The 27726-nt window shown below is 32.0% G+C and overlaps 1 protein-coding gene across 1 annotated transcript; it reads right to left on the bottom strand.

Moving 5' to 3' along the window:
* Window positions 1-226: 226 nt before the first annotated feature.
* On the bottom strand, window positions 227-3046 carry LOC122268977 (uncharacterized). Its single transcript, XM_043040117.2, has one exon. It carries the CDS (start codon window positions 3044-3046, stop codon window positions 227-229), a length of 2820 nt encoding a protein of 939 aa, XP_042896051.2.
* Between the last annotated feature and the right edge of the window lie 24680 nt (window positions 3047-27726).

Below are 27726 nucleotides of genomic sequence, written 5' to 3' on the forward strand. Positions count from 1 at the left end.
AAATGCTCTGAAGAAGCAATTTTGGGATCAACGTTACAGGACAGATCATACCCAAGGGGTCAAAAAGTCTATGTGCAGCTGACATGATGGTTCTCTTCGTTACTTTCTCTCTGTTAAGCTCTTTAATGCAACCTGTACTCACTTGAAGAGTATCATATTTCTTATCCCAGCTCATACCAAGAACATTTGTAGGTGGCTGTGAATTTTTCTCGCTTAAGTCGGTGTACTACCACCCTCTAAGATCGAATTTTCTACTTGCCATTATTTCAGTAGCAACTCTTTCAAACATATTCAATTCTTCTATATCCTTGACACTCGTGACACAATTGTCTGCATAAAAACTTTTCATTAGTTTTTGTACAACATATTCAGGATAAGTAGCCTTTTGTTCCCTTATTTTTTTCAAAACATTCATCAGGAGGTATTTGATAGTTGAGGACAGCAAAAATGGGCTACAGGTTACTCCAAATACTACCCTGCAATGCCTGTAAACCTTCAAGCTTGTATCACTAAGCCATAAAAATCTTAAGTAATTTCTATCAGTTTCAGTAAGTCCGATTTGTAAGAAGGCTTTACGTATGTCTGAAACGACACCAATTCTCTCAGTCCTAAACCGCATCAAAATGCTTGGTATCAATTCAATTAGCTTTTCACCCTTCTCTAAGCAGTCATTTAAACTTGGAAAACCTTCGGCCTTAGCTGAAGCATCAAATACGGGTCCAATTTTGGTGGTGCTATTCGGTTTTATAACTGCACGATGAGGTAGGTAGTGTTCATTTTCCTCACAATTATCCTTTACTTCTTCTATTATTCCCTCCTCCATCCATTCATTAAAAACTTGCTCATACTCTTTATAAATCGACTGCGATTTAAGGCGGTTGACAGTCGAATTCAATCTTTTATACGCCAGGTCATAGTTGGTTGGTAATGGAGGATGATCTTCCAGCCAAGGCATGCTAACCACAAAACAGTTTTCTACATCTAGTCTGATTGTCTCCAAAAAGTACTCTTGTGTAGCTCTTTGCAACTCTGCCTGCACTTTCTTCGCAGATGGATCTGTGATTCCCAAAACATCCAATGACCACAGTTGATTCACTGATGCTTCAGTTAAAAGCAATGAAAGAGAAGAATTTGTCGTCACAGCAATATCATTTTTCGGTATCTTCCCCATAAGAGTCCACCCTAGATGTGACTCAACGGCAACAGGACCTTCAATCAAACATTTTACATTGCCTGTGAAAAGCTTGCCGGCCACATCAGCTCCAAGTAACAATTTGACGTCATTAGATACTCCTAGTGAACTATACTCAGTATCATTCACACATATTCCATAGTCATTCAACTCTTTCATCCATGGACCATTAGGGATGCGTTTGATATAATCACAAATCACTGGTTGATCTAAACAAAGTACTTTGCAATTAAATCTGTAATCCATACTCGCTAAAGTAACTTTGTATTGAGAATGATACTTCTCACCTGATGATACACCGCCAAACAACTTGTGTACTAACTTAATTTCTCCGCATTTCTCTATACCCAAATATTTGACTACGTCTCTCATAATATATGTTCTCTCAGAACCTGTATCAATAATAGCTCTCACAAGTTTGTCTTTATTTCCATTTCTTATGCGCAGGACTAGAGTCTGTAATAAAACTTCAGAATGAAGAGACTGGCTAGTTAAGACGTTATCGCCAACGACTCTTTCGGTTGCCTTACTCTCTGGGTTTTGAACTTCATTACTGGCCGCAACTCCTCTGCAAAGAAGTATATTGTGATTTTTACCACAATTAAAGCATGGTTTCCGTCTGCAATTTATTACTCTGTGCCCTGGTCGTAAGCATAAGAAACAACAACGTGATCTTGCAACAGCCGTTTCTCTATCATTCAAACTCCAATTTTTTGCATATTCACAATCCCAAGAATTGTGCTGGTTTTCACAAAAAAGGCACTTTCTCTTTTCATGTGGTGAAGTAAGCAATTCAGAAGTGGAAGGTATTTGTGCAGATTTACCAAATTTTTGTTTCAACTGGAATCTACCGTTCGTAGGAATTCTTCGTTTCTCACTATCATCTGTACCTCTCACGAAGGATTGAAATGCCATGTTCACTCTCTCTTCAGCCTCTACTTCACCCTCTAAGAACTCTAGCAAAGTATCCAACTCAGTCTTGGTAATTGGTTCAGCTCCTTCAACATTTGGAACAACATGAATAATTGACCGTTTATTTATAGTCCGATATCTTTCCCACGCTTTGAGTGTTTTCTCAGGAATTGACGACTCGATTAGAGGAAACAACATTGCAGCATATTTTTCTCTAGTTACTCCTAACACTTCTAATGATCGAAGTTTTGATTCAAGTTGATCATAAAGTTTCCGCAGAGATTTCTCAGATTTGCTTTGTTTCTGTAATACTAAAGCTAATAACTCTCTCACATACACTTGAATCAACAATTCTTCCTTTCCATACCGAGTTTTAAGTTGATTAATTGCAGTTTTATAACTCTCTCCACTCGGAGGAAAACTCCTTAAAAGTTCATCAGCAGGTGATCCTTTTAACATGGATTGCGATAAATAAAGGAATTTATCATGGTCTCCAATATTCGGATCTTTGTCAATTTTCTCAAATTGGCACCAAAAACTGAGCCAGTTTTTCAAATTTCCATCAAAGACTGGAAGCTTAATCTTTGGATGCTGCAAATTAGTCGGACCAGCAAGTAAATGGCTAGTAACGGACATATTATGTTTTTCAGAAATAGAATAAAGTAAATTTTCCAATTTAATATCAAAAACTCTAATTTTATCAATATAAGATTCGGAATCATCTATTTCCTTATCAATTTCTTTTTCATCTCGAACTTCCGAAAACAACTCAGTTCTTACATTTTCTTCAGATACAAGTAATTGCTTACCTTTTTCTGATATGATTCTTAATTTCAACAATTTCTCTTCATCGTTCATTTCAGTCTCAATTTTTGCAAAATCATTGCATGACTGAGTAAACAATCTACGATGCTGTGTTCTCACTTGTTTCAATACTTCCATTTTCACTCAGATTCAGTAATAGTCGTTTTCTAAAATCTCAGCAGAAATTCAAAGTCCTGTCGCGGACGCCATATGTCAAAAAATACCCAAAATAAAAGATGACCTCAAAGAAAGACTTCGAATCAAATAATCAAGAAACCTCTACTATTACGTTTATTATAAAAAGGAAGATTTATTTACAACAAAATTACAGAATCGCCGAAAATTCAAAAGACAAATCTTAAAACTCTCTCAAAACTATTATTTACATTCTAAACTTACCATGGCAACCACCAAAACTCTTCTCGTTACCATCTTTAAATAGGAAAAAAAAATAGGCTGCGCATAAGCACATAATATTTCACAACTTACTTATTTTGACATTTATACTTTAATCAACAACAACTGTGTTTTTCATATTTGCTCCACTAATGTGGAATATTATTTAAAACAATATATTTTTTTTTTGCTCTCAACATGAATATAATAATAAATAAAATTTTTATGTTGCGCTTTTAATGAAAAATAGCTTTACAATTAGAACCAGAAAGATTCATTGTTTTAAAGCAATACATTTTACTTCAGATATAAATGGTGATAACGGTTATTTATTCGATAACAATTTGTTGAAGATAAAGGGTATTTATTTTCTAAATTTTTTATTATCAAAGAAGTTTTCTTGTAAATTTTTGTCGCCAAATTCTTTTTTACCTCTCAGTTTTATGAATTTCTTAGGAAGGTGGTATTAGACATTTATTTTCCAAAATAAGTTTAGTTGTATATTATTCAGCACTTTAACTTTTCCAAAATTAACAGTTTGAATTATTCGAAATATTCGTCGAATGCTTTAAAAAAGACTGATGGTTTCTAAGTACGGATTAGGTAGTGCTCTATTCTCCTCATAAGCTAAATATATTTTCTCGATATTACGTTTCAAAATGTAAACCAATTAAAAACTCGATTTTTTTTTTATATATTTACAAAAACATAAAATAATAAAAACCTAGTTAAAGAGGTAATGAAGTATAAAAATAGGTTTAGTTTTTTGACAGATTTTAATAATTTTATCAACCAAAATTTAAATCATAGCGAGTTAGATTCAGGGCTGAAGTTACTAGCAACTAAAAGGCTCTTTTTTAAATACTAATGTCCAAGTTAGAGGCTTAACTAGATCAGTGTTCCACTATCATTCAATCGATATTCACTTCCACTAATCCTAATTAGACGATTCGTATTCTTATCCTAACAGGAACGTATTCCTATTGGTTGCATGTGCAACTGATTGATCATTTATGAATTTTCAGTAAATGAAGTGATGTCATCTTAGATATATTTATTATTTGATTTACTGAGATCTAACTGATATCCTATCCACGAAATATAGGAAGCCGCTTTAACAACGAACGTGTTGTCAAAACGAAGGTGCTTCGGCTGCCTTGTAAAACTTAAAAGGTGAAAGGCAACTTATGAATGTTGAAATTTATTTATTTAATTAATTGCACGAAATTAAGTAAGTTATTGAGTTTACTTTGATGTGAATTTAAAGTAATAGTAAGGTTTTTAGGGTTTTGTCAGGCAAATTGCGGGCAAAAATTGAGAGTTGCATTTCGATTGACTCCAATCCCTTCATCAAGAACAAAAATTGACTCGGTACTAGACTTTATTCATAATCTTGGGAGATGTGACATTCTTTTTGTCATTGACATTTTCGTCTGATGATATTGACAAAAACTTTTACATATCTTCTGTTCACATGTTTATCTGAGACAGTGAGGGCCATGAATAGAAAACATTTGAGAATTATGTTCAGTCAGTAAAATCTGTAATGATGAGAGTTGTTCTCTCATGAGCTGATCCATCTTAGAGAGACTAAACATATTAGATGGTGTGATGGAGGGAATCCCCTTTTATACGCGAAAAAGGATGAAGAGATATGACGTGCGGCATTCTGATTGTCCACAAAATGTTATGACATCCTGTTTGGCCTTGTGACAAGAAATGAAATCTTAAAGAATGACAAACAGTATTGAAAAAAAAATCCCAGGGTTTTATTTACTTATATTATAATACAATACACTCAAATTTACAATACAACACAATACTTTCAATACTATGTGATATTTACATTATATATGCGTTTCCTTTGTTTTTTTATAGATCCAAGGGTTTTACTGGATAAAATGGATACGGTCTTTTCCAACAGGGTACCACAACTGTACGTAAATCCAAAGTCTCCAAAGAGTCCGAAAAATTTTATAAAAAGTCTCGGATGTTATCCCATTCTTGATCCTCCTTTGGTGCAATGAGTTAAAATTCCACATTAAAAAACACGTCTTGGGGCTCTTTAGATTCAACAAGCACTTGAGGCATATCCAATACTTTTGATTCAATAAACACTGGAGGCTAATCCAACACTTCTGATTAATCTAACGTTTGAGGCATATCCAACACTTCTGTTTCATCACAAGGCACCTGGGCTCCATCCAACATTACCTTGAGTTCCTCATTCCCTTGAGATTCGTCATTCTCTTGAGGCATATCCAACACTTGGGTACTGGTTACTTGTGGAATTTTAAACTCTTCAGGAAGCATTTGCACTAAAGACTTCGCTGTGGATGCTCGGCTCAAACGTTACGTAGCCTCGGATAGACTTCAACATGCCGAGCAAACAACCGCAATCAATGCGAGGCTACGTAACGTTTGAGCTGAGATTTCACCCCCTCCTCCACGGACGCAATAGCGTTGCAACGTATAGGCCGAGCTTCTTCTCCGGGCGCTACAGTCACCGAAACTTACAGTTACAGACCAGGCTTCAACCGCAATCGATGCGAGACTACGCAACGTTTAGCTGAGCATACACCCCACCCCCTCAGATGCTACAGCATTGCAACGTAAAAGCCAAGCTTCAGCTATAGAAGCAACAGACAGCGTAGCCTCGTATCGACTGCGGTTGAAGCTTGGCCTGTAACTGTAAGTTACGGGTGCTGTAGAGCCCGGAGTTGATGATCGGCTTGTACGTTGCAATTAAGTTACACCCGTGGTAGAGGTGGTGGATGCTCGACTGAAGCATTACGTAGCCTCGCAAAGACTTCAACAGGCTGAGCAAACAGGAAGCAATCAATGCGAGGCTACGCAACGTTAGAGCTTAGCATTCACCCCCTCCCCCACGGTCGCAACAGCGCTGCAACGTACAAGCCGAGCTTCTTCTCCGAGCGCGACAGTCACCGTAACTTACAGTTACAGACCAGGCTTCAACCGCAATCGATGCGAGACTACGCAACGTTTAGTTGAGCATACACCCCACCCCCCACGGATCCTACAGCATTGCAACGTAAAAGCCAAGCTTCAGCTATGGAAGCAACAGCCAGCGTAGCCTCGTATCGACTACAGTTGAAGCTCGGCCTGTAACTGTAAGTGAAGGGGGCTGTGGAGCCCGGAGTTGATGATCGGCTTGTACGTTACAATTCTGTAACACCCGTGGTAGAGGTGGTGGATGCTCGACTCAAGCATTACGTAGCCTCGCAAAGACTTCAACAGGCTGAGCAAACAGCAAGCAATCAATGCGAGGCTACGCAACGTTTGAGCTTAGCATTCACCCCCTCCCCCACAGACGCAACAGCGTTGCAACGTACAAGCCGAGCTTCTTCTCCGGGCGCTACAGTCACCGTAACTTACAGTTACAGACCAGGCTTCAACCGCAATCGATGCGAGACTACGCAACGGTTAGCTGAGCATACACCCCACCCCCTCGGATGCTACAGCATTGCAACGTAAAAGCCAAGCTTCAGCTATGAAAGCAACAACCAGCGTAGCCTCGTATCGACTGCGGTTGAAGCTCGGCCTGTAACTGTAAGTTACGGGGGCTGTAGAGCCCGGAGTTGATGATCGGCCTGTACGTTACAATTAAGTAACACCCGTGGTAGAGGTGGTAGATGCTCGACTCAAGCATTACGTAGCCTCGCAAAGACTTCAACAGGCTGAGCAAACAGCAGGCAATCAATGCGAGGCTACCCAACGTTTGAGCTTAGCATTATCCCCCTCCCCCACGGACGCTACAGCGTCGCAACGTACAAGCCAAACATCTACTCCGGGCTCTACAGTCACCATAACTTACAGGTACAGACTAGGCTTCAACCGCAATCGATGCGAGACTACGTAACGTTGGAGCTGAGCATCCACCACCTTTACCTCATCCCTCCACCTCTACCTCCTTTGACAGAAACTTCCAATTAGACTTGAACACGCCTACTTGAATGGATTCCAAAATTGAACAGTTGACTTGCTACTTGTGACTGCGACATTATCCTACTCCTGGCACAGTTGCTACTTAGTCAATATCACACACAATGTCTGCTTCTATACACTCGACTGCTAACGACAACACTGTCGCTGGAACGACCACGACCGTGAACGTAATGCAGCTCTTACGATTAGCATTCAAAAAGGTCCGGTGATCTAAGCATATCTCTCCCGGTTTCTCCCAAAACAGCAAGGAATCAACTAGTTGCATCCGTTCTTCGAATTCTATCACACATATAGTTCTGGCGGGGGAGTACTGTAGTGTATCTACCACTACAAAAATATAATTCAAAAAATAATTTAGAGAATGTGTTTAGTTCATTGTTACATAAAGCTCGGCTGCTTTTTTTAAAAATCTGAAATTGTTTCATTCGTGTGATTTTTTTCTACCAGCTGCGGTCTGCAGCTTTTTTTGATAGGCGATATTTTCAAACAAATAATTTTGCTTCCAATAAAGCAAATAATATAATTTCTGAGTTCAAATATGCTTCATTTCATAACATATTAATGATATTAAATAATTCTGATATGTTTGAAGCTACAATTGTTTTAGATATTGGTAGAGAGGTAATTAGGAAGGCAACATGGTTGCTATATTTAGTAAAAACTCGATCTTTTTTCTGTTCAAATTTGGCTTAACAATATGAGGTGCTCCCTCTCTAAAAGTGTGGTCCCAGTTGTTAAGTAATCAAATTTAATATTATGCTTTATTAAAAATAATATTATGTATTATTGAATATAATATTTTATGTAATATTATTGAATATTTCATTAGTTCTTATATTAGCAATAATTAAATTATTGTGCATCATGCTGTCTGTTCAAACCAAAAACGTTTACATAGCTTATTTAACAAGCATATAATAGTTCGCTAATGTGTCTACTTCTCTAGTTGGATTAAGCTTAAACAGGAAATAAGCTCAAGATGCTCCATACTATTGTTATCATGCTATTGCTATATAGACTAGCTTTTTAGCACTTGATGCAGGTTAGAATTGTTAAGCATATAATCTTGCAGACACAAGATTGTAGTCATAACAATACATAGCAGAAGCTAGCTCATTCTGTTGTTACGAGTACTATTGCTATTTCTAGCACGGCTTTTTTGACTTGGGAAACCTTAAATTTTATTATTATTATTAATTATCCAATTTATGATCTGTTATGTTATCTGATTTTAAATTTTAATTCTATTATTTTAAACTCTGTTTACTATGCAATTTAAACTTCATTACCTGATGGTCACTTGATTACCCGATGTCTGCCATATTTTGAAGATAACTGTACTTCGTGTAACTATTTGTGACATGTCATTTAAATCGACTATGATATTGATATGTGATCTTGATTCACTATAAAATTATGGAGTGTTTGGGAAATTATAATAATGCCTTCTGTAGAGCAGAGCTGTCAGGGAAATATAAAAATGATCCCATTATAAAACACTCTTTTTATGTTGGAACATTTGTGACACCAACTTTTTCGCTAAAGAGTTTGTTTTAAGACAATTAATTAAATTTGAAATTTTGAGCCTATTTCATTTGTGAAAACGTTTTTTTTTTATTTTACTTTTTATTTTTTATTTATTTTTTTATTTTAATCAAGCGACACAGGGAATAGAACACAGGTGATAGGATGGCCCATCTGGATCATTTAGCCTGGGTACCGGACATGGACTCCCTCCGTCAAAAAATTTGGTGGGTTCATTTGATTACTTTTCAATCATTTTTAAGAGGTACTTATTAAGTACTTATTTCCAATTCTGTTTTCATGCTACGAATAAAACTGGTCAATTTATATCAGTAACTACAAATATTGTATTGTAAAAATTTTCATTCCTTATTTTATTTTATTTTTTATCAAACCAATTTTGTTTGGCTAAGGCCATGCAAAAATTCAGGATACATTTAATGAAATACTGAGCGATGGAATTGCACGTTTTTCAGAAATGTTACGTATAATGATATTGACCCTACTAGCCCATAACTATGAATTGGGGATATAAAAATCAATGACTGGTTAGTTAAATTGCCTTGTATATAAGCTTTTTTTAATATGAAATATTATAACATTCGACCCGTGATCGAACTAATTTATAAGTGAACTAATTATAGGACATACTGACTATAATTAAGCGAAATGAGAACTTTTTTTAGCTAAAAGCACTTAATTTGTCATAAAGAGTCTTAATTTGCTCTGCGAAATAAATTAAAGAAAAATTTTTTAAAATAAGGAATATAGTGCAATGTAAAAATGTGCTCTAATACTGGGACACTAAGGTTTTCCTTATTGTATTAAATGACTTTTATTAATACACTGCGAAGAAAACACGTATAATTTACAAAAAAAAGAAAACGAAAATAAATAAAAATATCATTAAAATAATACTACTTACAATTTTCATGGAAGTTTCAATGTTGCCTTCAGTCAAGAATTTTTGAGAAGAAATGACAAAGCATTCAATCAATCGAAATAACAATTGCTTAAGCCATTGTTAAAATAAAAGTTTACATTGCTAAAAGCATACGAAAAATGTTACAGCTTGTTTTGATATTTTAGGTAAAAATAACTTTTGTCTTATTGCAAAAAATCAGCAACAATGTGTATGATTGTTTTTTTTTTTACTTTGTTATTTAATAGTTAATCTAATATAAAAATGGTTTATATTAGTCTATTAAAGACAAGATTAAGAAAAATTACAGAAATGGTCAAATACCGCGAGAATGCATTGACGCAGAAATTGAAAAATACCCTCGTAAAATCTTATCAAATGAGGAATTCAATTACAGAACTTGTCTTCAAACCTCCTCCACCCCCCGGGGGTTGTTGAGTGAAGTCAAATTCAACATCTTAAAAATAAGCCCCTGTTTTTTTAATTTTTTATCGTAGATTAAAATTTTCCGAAAAAGGACGAAACCCAATTTGACTTGTAAAAGCTGCATTTTTGTTTTCAGATATCATTATTGTTCTACACTGGTTATCATAAATTAAGGAAAAATCACAAAAATAGCGATAACTCTTTCAAAAGTAAGCCAAACCGTGCAAAATTTGCATATGTTGTCCACTAAGAGTAGCTGAGTAAAATTGCAATATGCAAATTAGTGGCGCTGCACTCGGCTTACGTCATCTGCCTGGAGCATAAAAGTCCAAGTTTGAGAGAAAGCACACAAATTTTACTGTGATTGCGACATTGAAAATCTGAGATAGCCAATTCGTAATAATGACCTCTAGGCATCATTTGCCTGAAGAACTACGATGGAGAGCCATCGGGAGACTAGAGGCAGGGCAGAGTCAATCAGAAGTGGCCAGATGGCTAAATGTGAGTCCATCTGTGGTTCATAGACTTTGGAGGCAATTTCAAACCACAGATTCGGCATCTAGGAGGTTCAGTCAAGGACGGCCAACTGTTACGACCAGTGCCGATGACCGATATTTGACATTAAGTGCACGCAGGAATAGAACCGCTACTCCGACACATCTTAGATCCTCTCTTGCTGCAGCCACCGGAAGGTTGGTGTCAACGTCAACTGTGCGCAGAAGGCTCCACGAAGGTGGTCTGTATGCGAGACGACCAGCCATTTGCGTGCCGCTCACATCACGCCATAGGAGAGACCGTTTGCAGTGGGCCCGACAACATGTCCACTGGACGTCAGATCAATGGAGGCCTGTTCTCTTTACGGATGAGTCCAGGTTTAGTCTAGAAAGTGACAGTAGACGTTATTTGATATGGAGAGAACCTGGGACCCGTTATCATCCATCAAACATCCGTGAAAGAGATGCATACGGAAGAGGCAGTGTCTGTGTTTGGGGAGGCATATCCTTAGGAGGGCGCACATACCTCCATGTCTTTCCAAGGGGAACCGTGAATGCTCAGGTTTATCGAGACAACATCCTTGATGCTTATGTGCGCCCATATGCCGGGGCAATTGGTGATTGCTTCCTGTTACAGGACGATAATGCAAGACCACACAGAGCTCGCATTGTTGATGATTATCTTCAACAGGAAACAATTACTCGCATGGAGTGGCCAGCTCGATCCCCGGACTTGAATCCTATCGAGCACGTTTGGGATGCTCTAGGGAGGCGTGTATCTGCCATCAATCCGCCCCCTCAGACCCTTGCCACGCTTGCAACTGCTTTACAAGAGCAATGGCTCTCACTTCCTATTGAACTGATAGACCGCATAATTGAAAGCATCACACATCGCTGTTTGTGCTGTATTGCTTCTAGAGGCAATCATATTCCATATTAAAGGTACTTTTTCTATTGCAAACCGATACTTCCAATTTGTTTATTTTATACATGTGCTAATTTCTATACTACTATTAATGTCTGATAATTTCTTTTTATGTTGTTTAATACCTTACTATGTGTTGTATATTGTGGGTAAGTTTCATAAAATTCCATGTGTAATTTCTTGAGTTATCGCGATTTTTGTGAATTTTCCTTAATTTATGATAACCAGTGTATTTTGGTTCTAGGTGCTACAGGCACACCCATTTTTGTGTTTATTACTGTCAATGTTCAACTCTGTAGTCTTTTGATTTTGAATCCAGCCCCAAAGACAAGTGAACTTCTACATCAAGCATTGGGACAAACTTGCCTTTCTTATTGCCCTCTGGTTCTTGATAACTTTTTTTCTGCTGATTCTTCTACAATTAACGTCGCAGGTGGCGAAGTTTAACTTCTTCCGCGTGGAGGGACTCCACGCACTATTTTTTTTTATGTTTAGAATCGAGATTATTCTGGTATTGTCTTGTTTCATTGCATTCATGTTAGAATAGAAATCTTTAAATTCTATAAAATGCATCATTTCCCCAGGTATATTTTGAGAAGCTGATTTAAAGTAATTTGTCATGTTTCCACAATGAACAATGTTTTCGTTAAAAATAAATAAAAACAGCACTTATTAAAATATTTCGCTCTTTTTTTTTACATTTGCTGCTATTTAGAAACTCCCCATAAATATCCCTCATTGAATATGATTTTATATTTAAAAAAAAACTTATTTTAGTGGAATTGTTTAAATTTTCTCCAAAATTCATCAAAATAAAATAACGTATCTCAGCATTTTCCTTTTGACATTTTATGTATAAAAAGTAAGTAGGTGAAATTCATAAATTTTAGGGAGTTACTTTCTACATTTAAAACTATTATTTAAAGTCTTCCATGTAGCTTTATTCATTCAACATATCCAAATATGTTTATAAGTAATTTGGAAAAATATTTTACAAAAAATACCTGAACAATTTAGATCTGAATAAAACTCAGAGTATTCTTGATAGTAACGAGAGTCAGATTATACGAAGTCAAAGTATTTTTTGGAAGTCTTACTGTGTTTCTTAGAAAAAAAAAGCTTTGTTAAACTAATAGGAGCTGCAAAACAGTATGTATCAATGTAGTGTAAAATATATTTGGTTTCTCATAACGTGTAAATCAGCTATAAAGTTTTAATTTTTAATTCGTTTAAAACTTTTAGGTTATATTCAATAACTACGTGTGCTAATAAGTGGTATTTTTAAACATATTTTACTGTACTTTTTTTTTTAAAAAAATCGATTTCATTAAAGGATCTTACAGTTAATATTAATGCCCCCAAACGATACGATACGTTGCCTCACTACGATATTCTATTTTTCACTAATAACCAAATAAATATAAATGGCATGAAAAATATCTTTCTTCTACAAAAAATAAACTAATTAATTAAAAAAATTCCAGATCAAATTACGGTGCGCAATTCGGATAGGCTTACTGGCATGCATCTTCTGTAAAATCTATTTTATCTAAGAACCTATTTTATCTAAAAACCCATTTTAACTGTAAAATATTATATCGCAGTTTTTAAAGTAGCATTTATTTAATAAAAATGATTCAGTGATCTGACGGTAATTATTACTGTAAAAATTGTGATGTAACATATTTATTTGTTTCATAATATGTTCCAGTAAATATGGATTTTAAAGCAAAAATTACCAGCCCTGAGTGTTCTAATTTTTAACGTAATTTGATGAGTAACTTTCTACAGTGTATTCAGCAGAGTACATCATATAATATTTCATTTTAAGATTATATTAGCTCAAGAAAGAAAAACTTTCTTAAAGAAACAATGTAAATAAGTTTTGAAAGAAAAATAAGAACACGTGTAAACAAAAGCGATAAGCGAATTCTACGCATTAGAAAAATAAGTAGACCAGAACAAAATAAATAAATAAAACGAAAAGAAATAGAAAAATTATGTTGAGAAAGGCGATAATAATGATCTACAGCAGGAAATGAGAAAAAAAAGTAAGGGTTGATAAGAATAAAAAAAAGTCTGACTGAAACTACAAAAAACTTATGACATTTCTATTTTTTGCGTAAAACGTAGAGTATAAAATAAAAATAAATTTCTTAGAGATGATGTAAGCCACAACAAAATGCCCTAGTCGCTGAACTAGACGGATTCTCATCTTTCGTCTTTTCACCACAATAAGTGAGTAAGAAGCTGTAACTGACCTGATTGGCAAATAGCCAAATTACTTTAGAGTGTGTTTTGAATTGAGTAATCAGCAGCAGTTTTTACCACTGCGACAGTAAATAACATTTGTAACTACACCGACGAGATTTGTTTTGTTTCAGTGGCAAAGGCGAAGATCCAAATTATCATTCTTAGTAAAATATTGCTTTTAAACACATTTTATGATTGTTAAATATTTATATATAAGTTTGTATTTACAGCTCTAAACTTTTTGAAATAGTATTCAAAATTTAATTTTAAAGGTATTTACTGCAATAATTTTACCATTTTTACTTCGTAAGTTCTGGAAGAAATAAACGATTTTATTATACACTAAAAGTATATAAATTTTATTGAAATCTAGAAATGGTTTTTACGTCTACTTTTCGTTATTACTAGAAATACTCATACTCATTCATAAATATACTTTAAATAATTTAAATTCTTCTAAATGATCAGTAAGACAAGCTTATTTTAGTAGACATTTTTCAATTAGTATACAATTTCACAAAATTATTTTCCAATTTCCTTAAAATATCTTGTTTTTGACCAAACCGTAGTCTTAATTGCGCTGCACCATCTGCTAAAATGTGGTTGCATTATAACCCCATGCATGATTGCATTACGCCCTCATTATGTATGATTGCTTACAACTTACGGTCGAGTTCAAATAAAACATGGAGAAAAATTTTCCATAAAAAATTAAAATGATATGATTTAAGTTTATGTAATATCGTTTTCCGCTCTACCGTATGTAATTGTTTTCAATATTCAAGGAATTATCATGGTACAAATAGTATAAAACGTTATTAATCGAATCAAAACAAATCAAAGTAGCAAAAGGGTGAAAAAGAGTGTCATTTTGGAAGGAAGCAAATGTTTGAAAAAATAATAAAAATATTCCATGACGCAAAAATTTAGTTTAGAGATTTTGATTTATGTTGTGTTTAATGCTAATTTCTAACAGAAAAAGGAGAAATAACTGTATATTCTTTTTATGTATAATTTTTTATGTTTTGATTCGAATGTGTTAAAATTATGAATAATATATCTCCATATCGATTCTTTTGAACATGCAAGTTACTCAATGCAAAATAAAAACAAAGTACAGGAACAAGATTTTCAAAATACATGAATTTTACCAAATGCATAGCTTAAAATTTTAATTAAGATATATTCATTTTTTTTTTGCAAAAACAGTCTTTTAATACAAAATAGTCTTTTTTTTAACAGAAATAGCCTTTAAGTTATTGACATAATATGAAAAAACTCACTTAAATATTATGTATCATTTATGCTTACATTTAAACTCAGATTTTATGTTTCATTTTGTGCCCAAAACTTAAAGAAATTTTAAATCCATTTTAACAAAGAAGTAAAAATAATTGCAATTCGTTTTTGTTTAATTTTATTTTTTAACCCCATCGATAGTTTTGTTTCAATAAATTAAGCAAATCACATTTTAGTGGCCTATCGCATCAAAATATTAACTGTATTTGGTGTCCTTAACTCTTCACAAAATAAACTGTTCACAAAACTAACAGTGCTAACACGAGACCAACTCATGGTACTAAGCCAAATATGGTACTTTTCGGTTAGCCGGTCACGAGTGAAAAATCCCCGAAAAGTTTTGACTTACACCAACTGCTTTACATTTTACTTATTTTTTAAGAAAAAAACTTATAAAAATTAAATTAAATAAAAAAAATAAATAAAAAGAATTCAGTAAAAAATTATTTAAATTTCTTTGCACGTGATTAACCAAAAATTACTATCTGAATTTTCTGCAATCAAGCAATTTCATTGCAATTCAGGCAATTTCAGCAATCATATTTTTGGAGGAATTCAAAAAAATGGTGTGTGACTTAGAATATCAAATTTTGAGCTATATTAATCATATAATGAACATGACATTATTAACTATATTAAACGACAAAGAATAAAATGGGCAGGCCACGTTATCAGAATGGACGAAGACCATACCACAAAAAGAGTTCTCAATACCAGACCAGTTGGCACACGAAAAAGAGACAGGCTGAATTTGAAATGGAGAGATGGCCTTGAGAAAGACCTTTTGGTCTTAAAAACAAAAAATTGAACAACACTAGCAAAAAAAAGGTTACTCTGAAAAAAACTTCGTGAGAAGGCCTAGGCCCACCCTGGGCTGTCGAGCCATTGATGATGATTATGATGATGAAACAATTTAATTTGGCATGAGTCCCTTTCGATGTGCTTTACAGGGTATTCCGCAGTAGTTGTGCAGGTATAATAGATAACTTATATAGAGATACAATAATTTGCACCCATGCTAGTGCCGATTAAAAATAAGCAAATTGTCGTAAAGCCCAAAGTGTCCAATTTGTGATTTAGTTACAAAAATTTATTAAGCATCATTAGCGCTAATAATATTAGGAAATTATTTACGCTACTTCTGAAAGATTTTTCTTTATTTCTAATTTCATTTTGCTGTTTAGTACAAGGCATATTTTTTTAATTAATAACTATTTTCAAAATTTATTGAACAACCTTTGCGCCTACAATAGTTGGGAAATGTTTTATGCTTCTCCAATATAGTTTTTTTCATAAATTTGCCTCTTTAATGCATAATCTTTTTTCTTATATCAATTCATACATTATTAAATTACTCAAGCATCGTTGGCCTCTATAATATCTTGGCGAATTTTCACATTTCTCTCAAACGAATTTGTATTATTTCCTTACTGATCCTTCTTTTCAGTACATTACTTGTTTTCAGTTATCATAGATATTAGATGATTTAGCTTTATAGAAACATGCTTTAAAAGCTTAACTAAAAAGAAAATAAACACGTAGTTTCTGACATTAAAAAAAATTAGCTACAGCTTATGAAAACCACAAATGTTCACTCTTAAGTTTATCTGACATTATGAATAAAGAAATAACCAATTAATTCAAACGTGCAATAAAATTTTCTTTCATATAATGACATCTATAAGCTAACAAACATCCTTACTATAATTCTTAAAATGTTTGACGAAGCAGAATCGTCTTTTATATCTTGTTTAATAAATGGCATGCTTAAGTCGATGAAAAAAATCTACTTTCTAAACGCTAACAGTAATAATAAAAAGTTCAAACGTAAACCTTTATTTATTATCGATGTTTCAGATGCAACATTAAGTATTGGAAGCAAACACCTAATATTTATATGAATTTTCCTTTAAAGAAATGAGCTATTCAAATTAAATTTATCCATTAAAATTATTTTAATTATGTATTTATCTCAGCAGTTTGACATTTAGTTCTATGACGGAATTAGATAATATAAGTGATAAAATTGTGGTATGTTTAAATTTCATTTTATATAAAATTTAACATAACTTTATTTTTACTCAATAATGTTTTAATGAAGAGTGGAAAAAATTTCGGGCATTGTTTTAGGTGAGTTTTTGAGAGAAAAAAATATACTTGTTACTCATTTCCTAAACATAGTAACAAAAAACTCGCTGAAAACAGTAAAAAAAACTGTTATAAAGGATATTTGATTAAATTTATACTTTTCAACCTGGGAAAGATTAAGAACGGTGCAGAAGTTTTGAAAGATAAATGCGCTCTTTACGGATCATTGCTTTTTTTTTCAAACTTGGTCAAAGAGCAGCACAGATTTCCCTTTTCATGAAAAGATTGGATTTTAATAAGATCGGTCTAAAGAGCCGATGGGGAATAGAAATTTCTTGAAAAAGAATCAGTCAAGAGAGAATTCTTCGTTTTTTTATTTATTTATTTATTTTTGAATGGAATTAAAAGCATGAATAAATGTATTAAAATTCTTCCACTTTAACACCGAAGGTAATGTAAGTTTAAAAATATAGAAGGTAAAATATAGGTTACACTAGTGAAAAAATGACATTGGTTTAAAATAAAGAACGCGATCTAGGTTAAATATTAAAAAAGGCATTTGTGCTAAAATATCCTAATTTTCTGGTTTCTCAAAGAATACTTAAGATTTTTTGAAGACAATAAAAATCCAGCAAAATACAATAAAATATTTTCGACATATGTCGATAAAGTAATTTAAAGATTACGTAAAAGCTTTTTAAATCAAGCATTAATAGCATAAAATTTGGTAATGGTTTTATTCAAAATTTTCTTTTATTCTTGAAACTTTCATATGGCTTGCTGTTATTATACAGGTTTCATTCATAAATTCACAAGTATTTGAAAATCTTTATTTTTGCAAGCAACTATTATAAAATTCATTTTTCAATCTCTGTGATATAATTGAATTAATCGCTGAATTTAGAAGCAACCTTTCTTTAATTGTCTAAACTTTCATAGTTTTTCTTAAGTATTTTAACCGAATTTGCAAATATTTTATGCAATTTCTTTTATAAATTTCTAAAGAGTAGTATAGAATATATTTACCAAATTACTAAAATTATTATTCAATGCCATTTTCAAAGCTAAAAATATAGTTCTTAAAAATATATATTGGCAGAAATTAGAATAAATTGTACTTATTTATTACATTGTATGATAGTTAAGAAATGCTTAGAGAAAAGCAGCAATAATATTGAGACATTCTATAACATACATAGTATATTATATACTTATTAAAACACATTGTGAAATTTAATCGATCGGTAATAATTAAATTTTTTTATTTGAACCCAGCAACCCAATATGCAGGGAATCTAAAATATTTATTTTCAATTTTTTTAGATTTTTAAGTACAGATACAATTTGCAATTGTTTTCCCATTTAATCAACAAAAAAATTCTTTAATTTTATCTCATATTTTGTACAAAAATTTAAAAAAAAAATTATCTACTGTTTTAAATAATGAATCATATTTTTTTTAAAATATCATTAATCTAAAACAAAAGCATATGAATTTATTTTTTTGAAAGTAATAATTTTTTTTCTTAATATCTGTATTTCTCATAATATATTTTCGTAATTTTTCTGATACTCCAGCATTTTTTGTTGAAGAAATAAAACGAAAGAAGTGCCTATTCGGGGATAATTAGTGACATCCTGTATCGACTTTAGTAGACAAGAAATCCCACATTTGTCTTCAACATGATGCTTACCTTTAGCATAATATGTATATAAAAGAAAAAAACCTTTCATTTATAGTGCAATTTAAATTTAAAAAAGAATTAACCGCGGATATGTAAAATATATATTTTTTGTGTAGGAAACTTAGTTTGATAAGCGATTATCAATTTTATAATACTATAAAAAAAGGACGTTATGAAAATTTCAAATATTTTTCAATTCTTGTGGTGTTTGGGTCATCGATAGTTATGAACAGATTTTAAATTAAAAAAAATGGCGATTAAGTCACTAGATTGATATTTAGCTGAAATTTCTACGCTTCTTGAGCTGGAAACAAAATTTAGTATGTTGTAATTAAGTTAAACTTTAAAATATATATATATCTAATAGGTTCAGTACATCAGTAAAACGGATGCATGTGTAACAGGAAAAAATATCCGCTGAGGATAAATGTCTGATTAAGAGAAGGTCATGTGCTAATGGCGTAAATTCAACAAAATCATACTAAAATTCACATGATTTTGATGATAGAGATCTAATTTTATTGATTACCATTAATATTCAAAGTTTATCCTTTGTTACGTTATAAATAAAGTATAAAGTTCTTTCTAATCGAATTCAAACTATTGTTGTAAATTCTAAGAAATAAGTTTCTGGTGAAAGGTTTCTATTCAAAATACTATTAGAAATTCTAAGAATGAGCTTCTGGTGAATGGTTTCTAATCAAACTATTGTTGATAATTGCAAGAATGAGTTCCTGGTGTATAGTTTCTATTCAAACTATTGTTGATAATTCCAAGAATGAGTTCCTGGTGAATGGTTTCTATTTAATCCATTGGTGAAAATTCTAAGAATGAGTTACTGGTGAATGGTTTCCATTTCGAATCACAATACTTTTTACTGCACCCCTGTTAGAAATTTCTTGCAAAGTAATTGAATAATATTTTTTTTTGAATTTTATTTTACCATATTTAACTTAAACAGTCAAATAACCATGAATTTGAGAGTATTCAAACTACTGACTATAAGAAAAATTGTCACCTGAGGAGAGACTTTTTCCCCCAGTCGGATTTTCCAGCATCCACTTATGCTGTATAATCAAAAAATGTAAGAAGTAAATGTTGGTTTATGGATATTAGGGTACATGACATGAACGGCCTGCTTTTTTACCGGAATTTCTTCTGTAGACTGTGCATGCCAAAATGTAGCTGTTTCTGGTAGTGGCAGACTTGAAGACTGCCTTCATTGAAACCTGGGTTAATATTGATGCTAATGTTCTCCAAGTTTAGTAAATGATATGCAGGCTCATAAATTTCAAGTAATATATAAACATGGTGAATTTATTAGTCATATTTGGAAGTAGTTTTATTTTGGCGAAAAAAATTTTCTTCGTTCTTACTTATTAGATGTTTTTTTTATCCTTTCCAGGTATAGAAGAGTATGAGTTAGTCCTAGTAAGTTAGTGTTAAAAGATAAATTTTTCTTAATATAAATGATCGGTTAGCATTGGTTTCCGTTGAGTTCAGTTATGACAAAAAATAAAAGTGGATTTACTTAAGTGAGGCATACGGTATGTAAATGCGACAATGTAAAAATGGGGCGAGAAATTTTATCGAATTTAAAAATTTAATACACTTTTAAATGTCTTAAAATAAGTATTTACGGAGTTGAAAATTTTAATTAAACTATTTAAACAGATCTTTTTAGTAATAATGTGTAATCGAGGGTGAAAGTGTCTAATTTATGCTTACTATCATCGCAAATAACTTAATCTGCTTGAAAAATTAGAAATAGAAAAGAAATAACTTATAAAATTTTAATAAGAGCATGATATTTACATTACATTAGTCGAAATATTCTCTAAAATATAAGAGTTGTTTAGTTTTTCAGCTATTTTATTATAAATTAAATGGTAAGTATAATTAGCACAATTGAACTCTTACGAAATCTCAAGGAGCAGAAAAATTCATTTTTCAAGTGTTTGCAGAAAGGTTTACACAATTTCATTCTTCCTCATTTGTGCCCTTCTTTAGATCTTAAAAGTTCTAATAAGATAAAAAGGAATTAAAAGGGTTCTGGTTTGCTTTATTTTAATTCATCATTATTTTAATTGAAACATTGCTATTTAATATAGTTCCTCAGTTATTCAAATAACGAATTCTTTTAGGAATAATACATATATTTTTACGTATTTTTTTATATTTCTTGGAGAATAAATATCTAGCATATGTTTTAATACATTATATTTTTTATTCTAGTCAGTTCCTTACATATTTTGTGTAATTATCTTCCCTGTGCAAATTGATATTGCAAATAAAGGTATCTACTTTGCCTATTCTTTAAAATAGTTAGTTGAACGATAAGTCGGTTATTAGTTCGCAGGTAAAATTTATAATAAATAATTTCAAACATCTAACATATAATAAGTAATTTCATATATATCCACTACAGACTTCCTGGTATATCATTACCACTCTCGACTCCAAAGCAGTGTGTTTTGAGCTTTAGTTTTCAAATTTCTTATTCTAAAGCTCTTGAGGTTTGCATCAATTTTATGTATCCATCCCTTTATGAATCTTCTCCGTTTTCGCTGATCTTGATATTGGCCATTAAAATTCTTTTGCGGGCTTATAATTATGTAATAATAATGAGCTACATAGAAATCTGTAATTATAATTTGTAACTAAATAGATAAATAAAAATTAATAGTGTTCTAATATATTTGGCACAAAAAGTTTGTTTTAAAGTTACAGAGGTTATGAAAAAACTGCCGTTATTGTGATATAGGTAATGCATGTTGACTTAGAAAAACTGCCATTTGATTTAGTCTCTTATACAGCATGTCTGCCCTGAAATTTGTCAAATCTCAGCTGAAGTACCTACATATCATATTTTGATAAGGTACTTTAGTATTCAAATTTGTAGTACAGAATTCCTGGTTCTGCCTGATATTTAAAATTAAAAATCTCTTTAAGCCTTTTTTAAGTTATATGTCATTTTGACGAAGAACTAAGCACTTGAGGTATTGACTTTGAGAGCACATTTATATATGTGCTGATCAATTCTAAAATCAGTAATCCTAAATGTACGAGTAAGGTTCGTTTGACGTCCCAATAGCAGTGAAATAGGTTGAGAATAAAGAATTATGGATCAATGGTGACAACTCAAGAACTAATAATTTGCTCTATGTTGCTGTTCATTGTTTCAGTTTGAGTAAACTACCCAGCAAGGACGCTTGCAGAATCCGTTGAGAGTGGAGAGCCAATCAGTTTCTGCTATATAGGCAATAAAGTAGGAAATATATTAGACGTAGGAGGCCAATATGATGTAGTGTAATATGCAATAAGCCCTATAAAAAGAAAGTTTCTACTTTGAAACAAAAATTCTAATAATTTTTCAGTGCAATTGCTAATGAGTCACTATAAATAACAACAATATACTTAATAATAGTAATATAATTAATTATAATGGAATTAATAATGTAATTAATGTATTTAATAATATAATTATGTTTAGGTATTTTAGATTTCTAGTCACTTTGGTTTATTCTTGTTCATGTCTGGCAAGTCTTAAAAAGGGACGCTTACTCTTAAGCGCTTGAAACAAGCCGAACATTTAACAGTTACCTCCAATTTGTAAATTTTCGAGTTATTCAAAGTTTGAAATTAAATATAATGATTTTATTTCGAAATTATTTATTTTCCACTGAAAATATGAACAAAATTCATTTGTGTAGAACATTTTTAGAGTTAGCTTGAAAATTTTATGTCTACCAAGAAAAACAAATCAGAAAACTCTCCTCAGTATTGTTTTAGGGTCAGTACTATAAAATGTTGATTTAGTTATACTATTCATCTTTCAAAAAGAATTAGATGGACCAACTAATTTAGATCGAAGTTAAGAGAGCTAAAGGGATTTTTTTTCTTATAAAACATAACGTCACAATGTATCGTTATTCGACATATTTAATCGATTTTTTTCAACTATCCAAAATTCATGACGTTCTTGTGCAATGGTAGATGCATTGACCTGAGAATTTTATACCCAAAAGTTTACTTTTATGCCCAAAACTTATACTTTTATTCAAACAATTTTGCCAAAAGTATTAAATTTATGGCAATATGTACAGACACCCTTAATATCACAATATTTTATCCTAAATTCTTTTCTTAAACTTTGAGGATATGTTTTACTGTGATTTTTAGTAATTTTAAAACAACATATTTTCAGATTTTTACACTGGTTATTTTCTTTAATTCTCATCTTAACTCAGTCCTTTTTCTTCTTAAGAGAATAACTAAACTCTCTGCTTTAAACTATTACGTAAAACAGCACTGTTTTCATTTTACAGGCAGCATTTTCATAAAAAAAAATAAAACTAATGTAATATTTAATGATTTTCCGTTCTTTTTAGCACAATATTCAAAATAAATATCCAAACCAAATTAATAAATATTCGAAACTATAATGCAAGGGTACAACTTAGAAAATATTGGATATAAGGAAGTTTTATTAAATTAACTTACTTCCAATTATTTGTTGACCTAATAAAAAAATACTAAAGAGTGGCGGCAATGTCTTTTTTTTTCTCTATTCACCATCAAAGTTTTTCCTCCTTGGGAAAAAGAAGAAAAGAACAAGAATATCTTAGATAACAATAGTTATATTGTTTTGTGATCTATACAGACATGTTATTCTCCTCACGAAGTAAGTTGTTTCTCGGAGTATATAATTACTAACAAGATTCGTATCAAACCATCTGTTCCATGATTACAGAATCAATAGAAGAATGACATAAAAAGGTGGTGCTGAACAGAAGATTTATCCTTGCCCATTTATATACTTCATGGAAGGGGAAAAATAGTGTAATTGTAAGTTACGCAACTTTTAATTAACTTATTTAACTTAACAATGGAATTTTATCATCGGGTGAAATGAAGAGAATCACTTAGAAGTTCGACACACTGTGTGTATTCAAATAAAATGTTGTGGATCCATTGTATAATTTTTTTATGCAGCTTATTAACTGATAGAACATAAATTCAGGTAATAAAATCTTGCATGTTAGATCCTAAATTCTAAAACTTGGGTTTCGAAACAGGTGCAAGATGATGTTTCCTTCTTCTCTTTGTAATATCTGTTTTTCTTACAGTGGTGTGTGACTTTGACGAACCTTATATTGAGTCCTTTGAAGGAGTGTTCAACGCATGCGCATTACTGATAATGAAGGCTAGTTTAAGGGAGGTAATTGGAAAAAAAATTGGCAGTTGGTTCTGTGAACAAGATCAAAAAGTATGAAATTGATGTACTAAAAAAATTACTGAATACACTGAGTGTGTGTGAATACACAGAGAAAAAGAATTACGGTCTAAGCTACCTAGATATGGTAAAAATTAACGTGCTTCTGGATCTATGGGGACTCCAAAAGTCTCGATAATTTTTACCAAAGCACTTTGGAGATGATTTTGGTAAAATTAAAAATAAAATTTGACTTTATAATAGTTGGTAAATTTCCTAATTGGTAATTGGTAAATTCCTAAATGGAAAAATTTTGTAAGTTTATCACGATACCTTATATCATGGCATAAAAACCATTTATTTGTTTAATTTCCTTTTCAGTTTTGTAATCTTTTATTAAATGTGTGGCAATAAGAACTATAATTTTGAAAAGCAGAATTTCCGGTGAGCCATTACAATAAGACAGGAATAATTACCAAATGAATGATTTAAATACCGCATATTTAAATTTTTATGGCAATTTTTTTATTACCAGAAATATCACTACAGTAAACTTTACAGTAAAGATATTTTACCAGAATTTTTTCCCCGAATAATTACTGCGTACTTTTTATTGTATTTAAGAATATGTCCGTTTTTAAGTCCCAATTATTGCAAATAACTACTAGAAATCCAAAAAGTATACTCACAAATATTCAAAAAGGCGTTACATGTGTCCTACAAAAATATTCTTCAGTTTGTATTAAAACAATTTAATTGCGTAAATAAAGTTTCATATTTTGAGAGTTATTATATGAGAGTAGCATATCTTTTACAACATCACATCCACAAATAGTTTCTATTAATGGTCAATAAATACCTATTCTTTAATCTTGCCCGGCTAAATTGTTTGGCATGTTTGTACCATAAGTTATTGAAAGAATAGAGTTGGTTGACTTATAAATAAAGCATGAATTCCTCGCTAATGTTTGTGAAAGAAATTTTGATTTGTTAACGATATATTTTAAAAATAAAAGACACTTTGTGTTTCAGAATGTCAAATTCATTTATTGAGATTTCGTTTTAATAGCTACTGTTCTATTTATTTTTAAAAGAGTTGATCTGGAGGTAACTTGTGCATTCCAATTGTTTTATGATATACTCATTATTCTATTATTTAAAAAATGTACTGTTGCTGCATCAAAGCAAATAGAGAAAAGCTCGAGTACATGACTCTTTCTAGAATACGTATCTCTAGAATACGCAGAATAAATATTATATCAACATAAAAGCATTTTGTTTTATAACCGGTGTTGGATAGGTGACTCAACTTTGAGTTTAAAACTATCAATGCTCAACTCCGAAAGCCTTGTCATTTTGCACAGAACCCAGAAGTCAAGGGAACTCCTGGATCAAGCATTGGGGCAAGCCAGCATTTGTGAAGCACTTTTTAATATTTTGGAAATTCGCGAAATCCACTATTATCCACATGTCAAGGTGTTCTAACCCATGATGCGTCAATGGCTGAGGATATTTTACGTCAGCACGGCGGTCGATACGAGCAGAGAGCAGAATTTGAATCAACCAGCCCTCATTGGAATTTGAACCTGGGTTATCTCATTGGGAGGTCAACACTCCATCCCTAGACCCACCGTGACTCAACACAAAATATTTGGAAATATTAAGTCATTTTTATTATAGAAAGCTAATTTTGATCTCATGAGTTCGAATTTTAAAAATTTTCAAACTCATTTTCATCTTTTAAGTTATTGTTTGATTCACTTCGTCTATTTTGTATCATTTTTTTCCTTCTTTCTTCCTTTCCTAATTTTTCTGCTTATTCACTTATATGTCAATTCACTAAGAAATCCTCTAATTAACTATACGTCAGTTCTTTCTTATCAAATCAATCATACATATAAATGGGTCGCATCCATTTCGTCGACAATCACTTCATCGACAGTCCATTTCATCGACACCACTTTATCGACAAACCATTTCATCGACTAGGTCATTTCATTGACAAGGTCTTTTCTTTAACAGGCCATTTCCGCTGCAAAAATTCTCTGTCGATAGAAAGAAAATTATACTTATATATTGTTCATCCACAATGAGTAATACACATTAATACAGTTTAAAATCTTGTCAAAAAAAAGAAAAGGAACAAACTTTTACGATGATAACAATGGTGTTGATTACAAGGAATTTAATCAGAAATCTTTTAGACAGTTAGCTAGTAAAATTACTAAATTAAGATATTCTCTGTGTTTATATATTCATTTTTTCAAGCTCAGTTGATTTTTTTTCTTATGCAAGTAATCATTAATTTTGTTACGATTGACATATTAACAAAATTTTCTTACATAAAATGACAATCTATATATATTTTCTCTTTAAAAAAATATCGATATAGGGAAAAACGAACTAAGATGTATGAGTGGCTATTACGATGATTTGTAAGCGAAGCGAGCAAGGGGCGAAACTTCCTAGTATTATAAAAATCCGGATATCATGCTTGGTAATGTTCTGGAGACGATCCTTACTTATCCTGAAAACAAGTGTCGAGCTATTACGATTTGGATATAGAAAAGTAGGTTTCTAATAAACGCTTCTCAACTACCTATCAGTTTATTTAAAAAGCGACTTCTTTTAGTGCAATTGGAGCAATACACAGTAATAAAGAATTTTACTTTCGTATAAAAATTAAATAATACCATTTTTCTAATTAATAATAGAAATATTTATATTAAATATCTAAAATATAATTACGCAAGGCACTATCAACGAAATGACCCTGTCGATGAAATGACCTTGTCGACGAAATGACCCCGTCGACGAAATGACCCTGCCGATGAAATGACCCTGCAGACGTAATAACCTTGTCAAAGATATAACTCTGTCGATGAAATGACGCTGTCGACGAAATGACCCTGTCGATAACATGGCCCTGTCGACGACATGACCTAGTCGACAAAATGACCCTGTCGACGAAATGACCTTGTCGATGAAATTACTCTGTCGATGAAATGACCTAGTCGATGAAATGGTACAAATGTGTATTTTTTATAAGTCATATTACTTTATATCATGTTAAAATTAATAATTTTAACTATTATATAAAATTTTTAGATATTAAAATTTTTAGAGTTGCATTTTTTGGAAAGGGGGAAGCAACATAAAAAGCTTCAATTTATCTTTTTACGTTATTTCTTTTCTGTAAATCCTTTCTTTAATTTATTATTCTAATCGAAGCACTTTCCCACATTTTTATATTCACATCTTGACCTTATATCTATTTCTGGAACACACATGCATCTATTAAAAGGAAAAAAAGCATTTATTCCTTTACTCTTTGTGGGAATTGCGCGACCTATTTAATAAACAAATTGTATTTACCAAGATTTCCCTGTTTCCCTAAATCGAGACATTTTACGGATTTTCTTTGCAAAATTTACCCTAACATTTAGACTGAAGCAGGATGAAATTGTGTCCACTCTCTCTGGGGATTCATCTGAAAATGATTAAATAAAATTAAATTGCTCATTTTTGAAATCCTGTGCCTGTTTTCCTGCTCGGCCGACTACCTTCATTACATATATTAAAGTTAAGTTTTAATTTAACATATTGAATATTGGGTATTAGAACT

This window comes from Parasteatoda tepidariorum, chromosome 7 (assembly GCF_043381705.1).
Source record: "Parasteatoda tepidariorum isolate YZ-2023 chromosome 7, CAS_Ptep_4.0, whole genome shotgun sequence".
Taxonomy (NCBI): domain Eukaryota; kingdom Metazoa; phylum Arthropoda; class Arachnida; order Araneae; family Theridiidae; genus Parasteatoda; species Parasteatoda tepidariorum.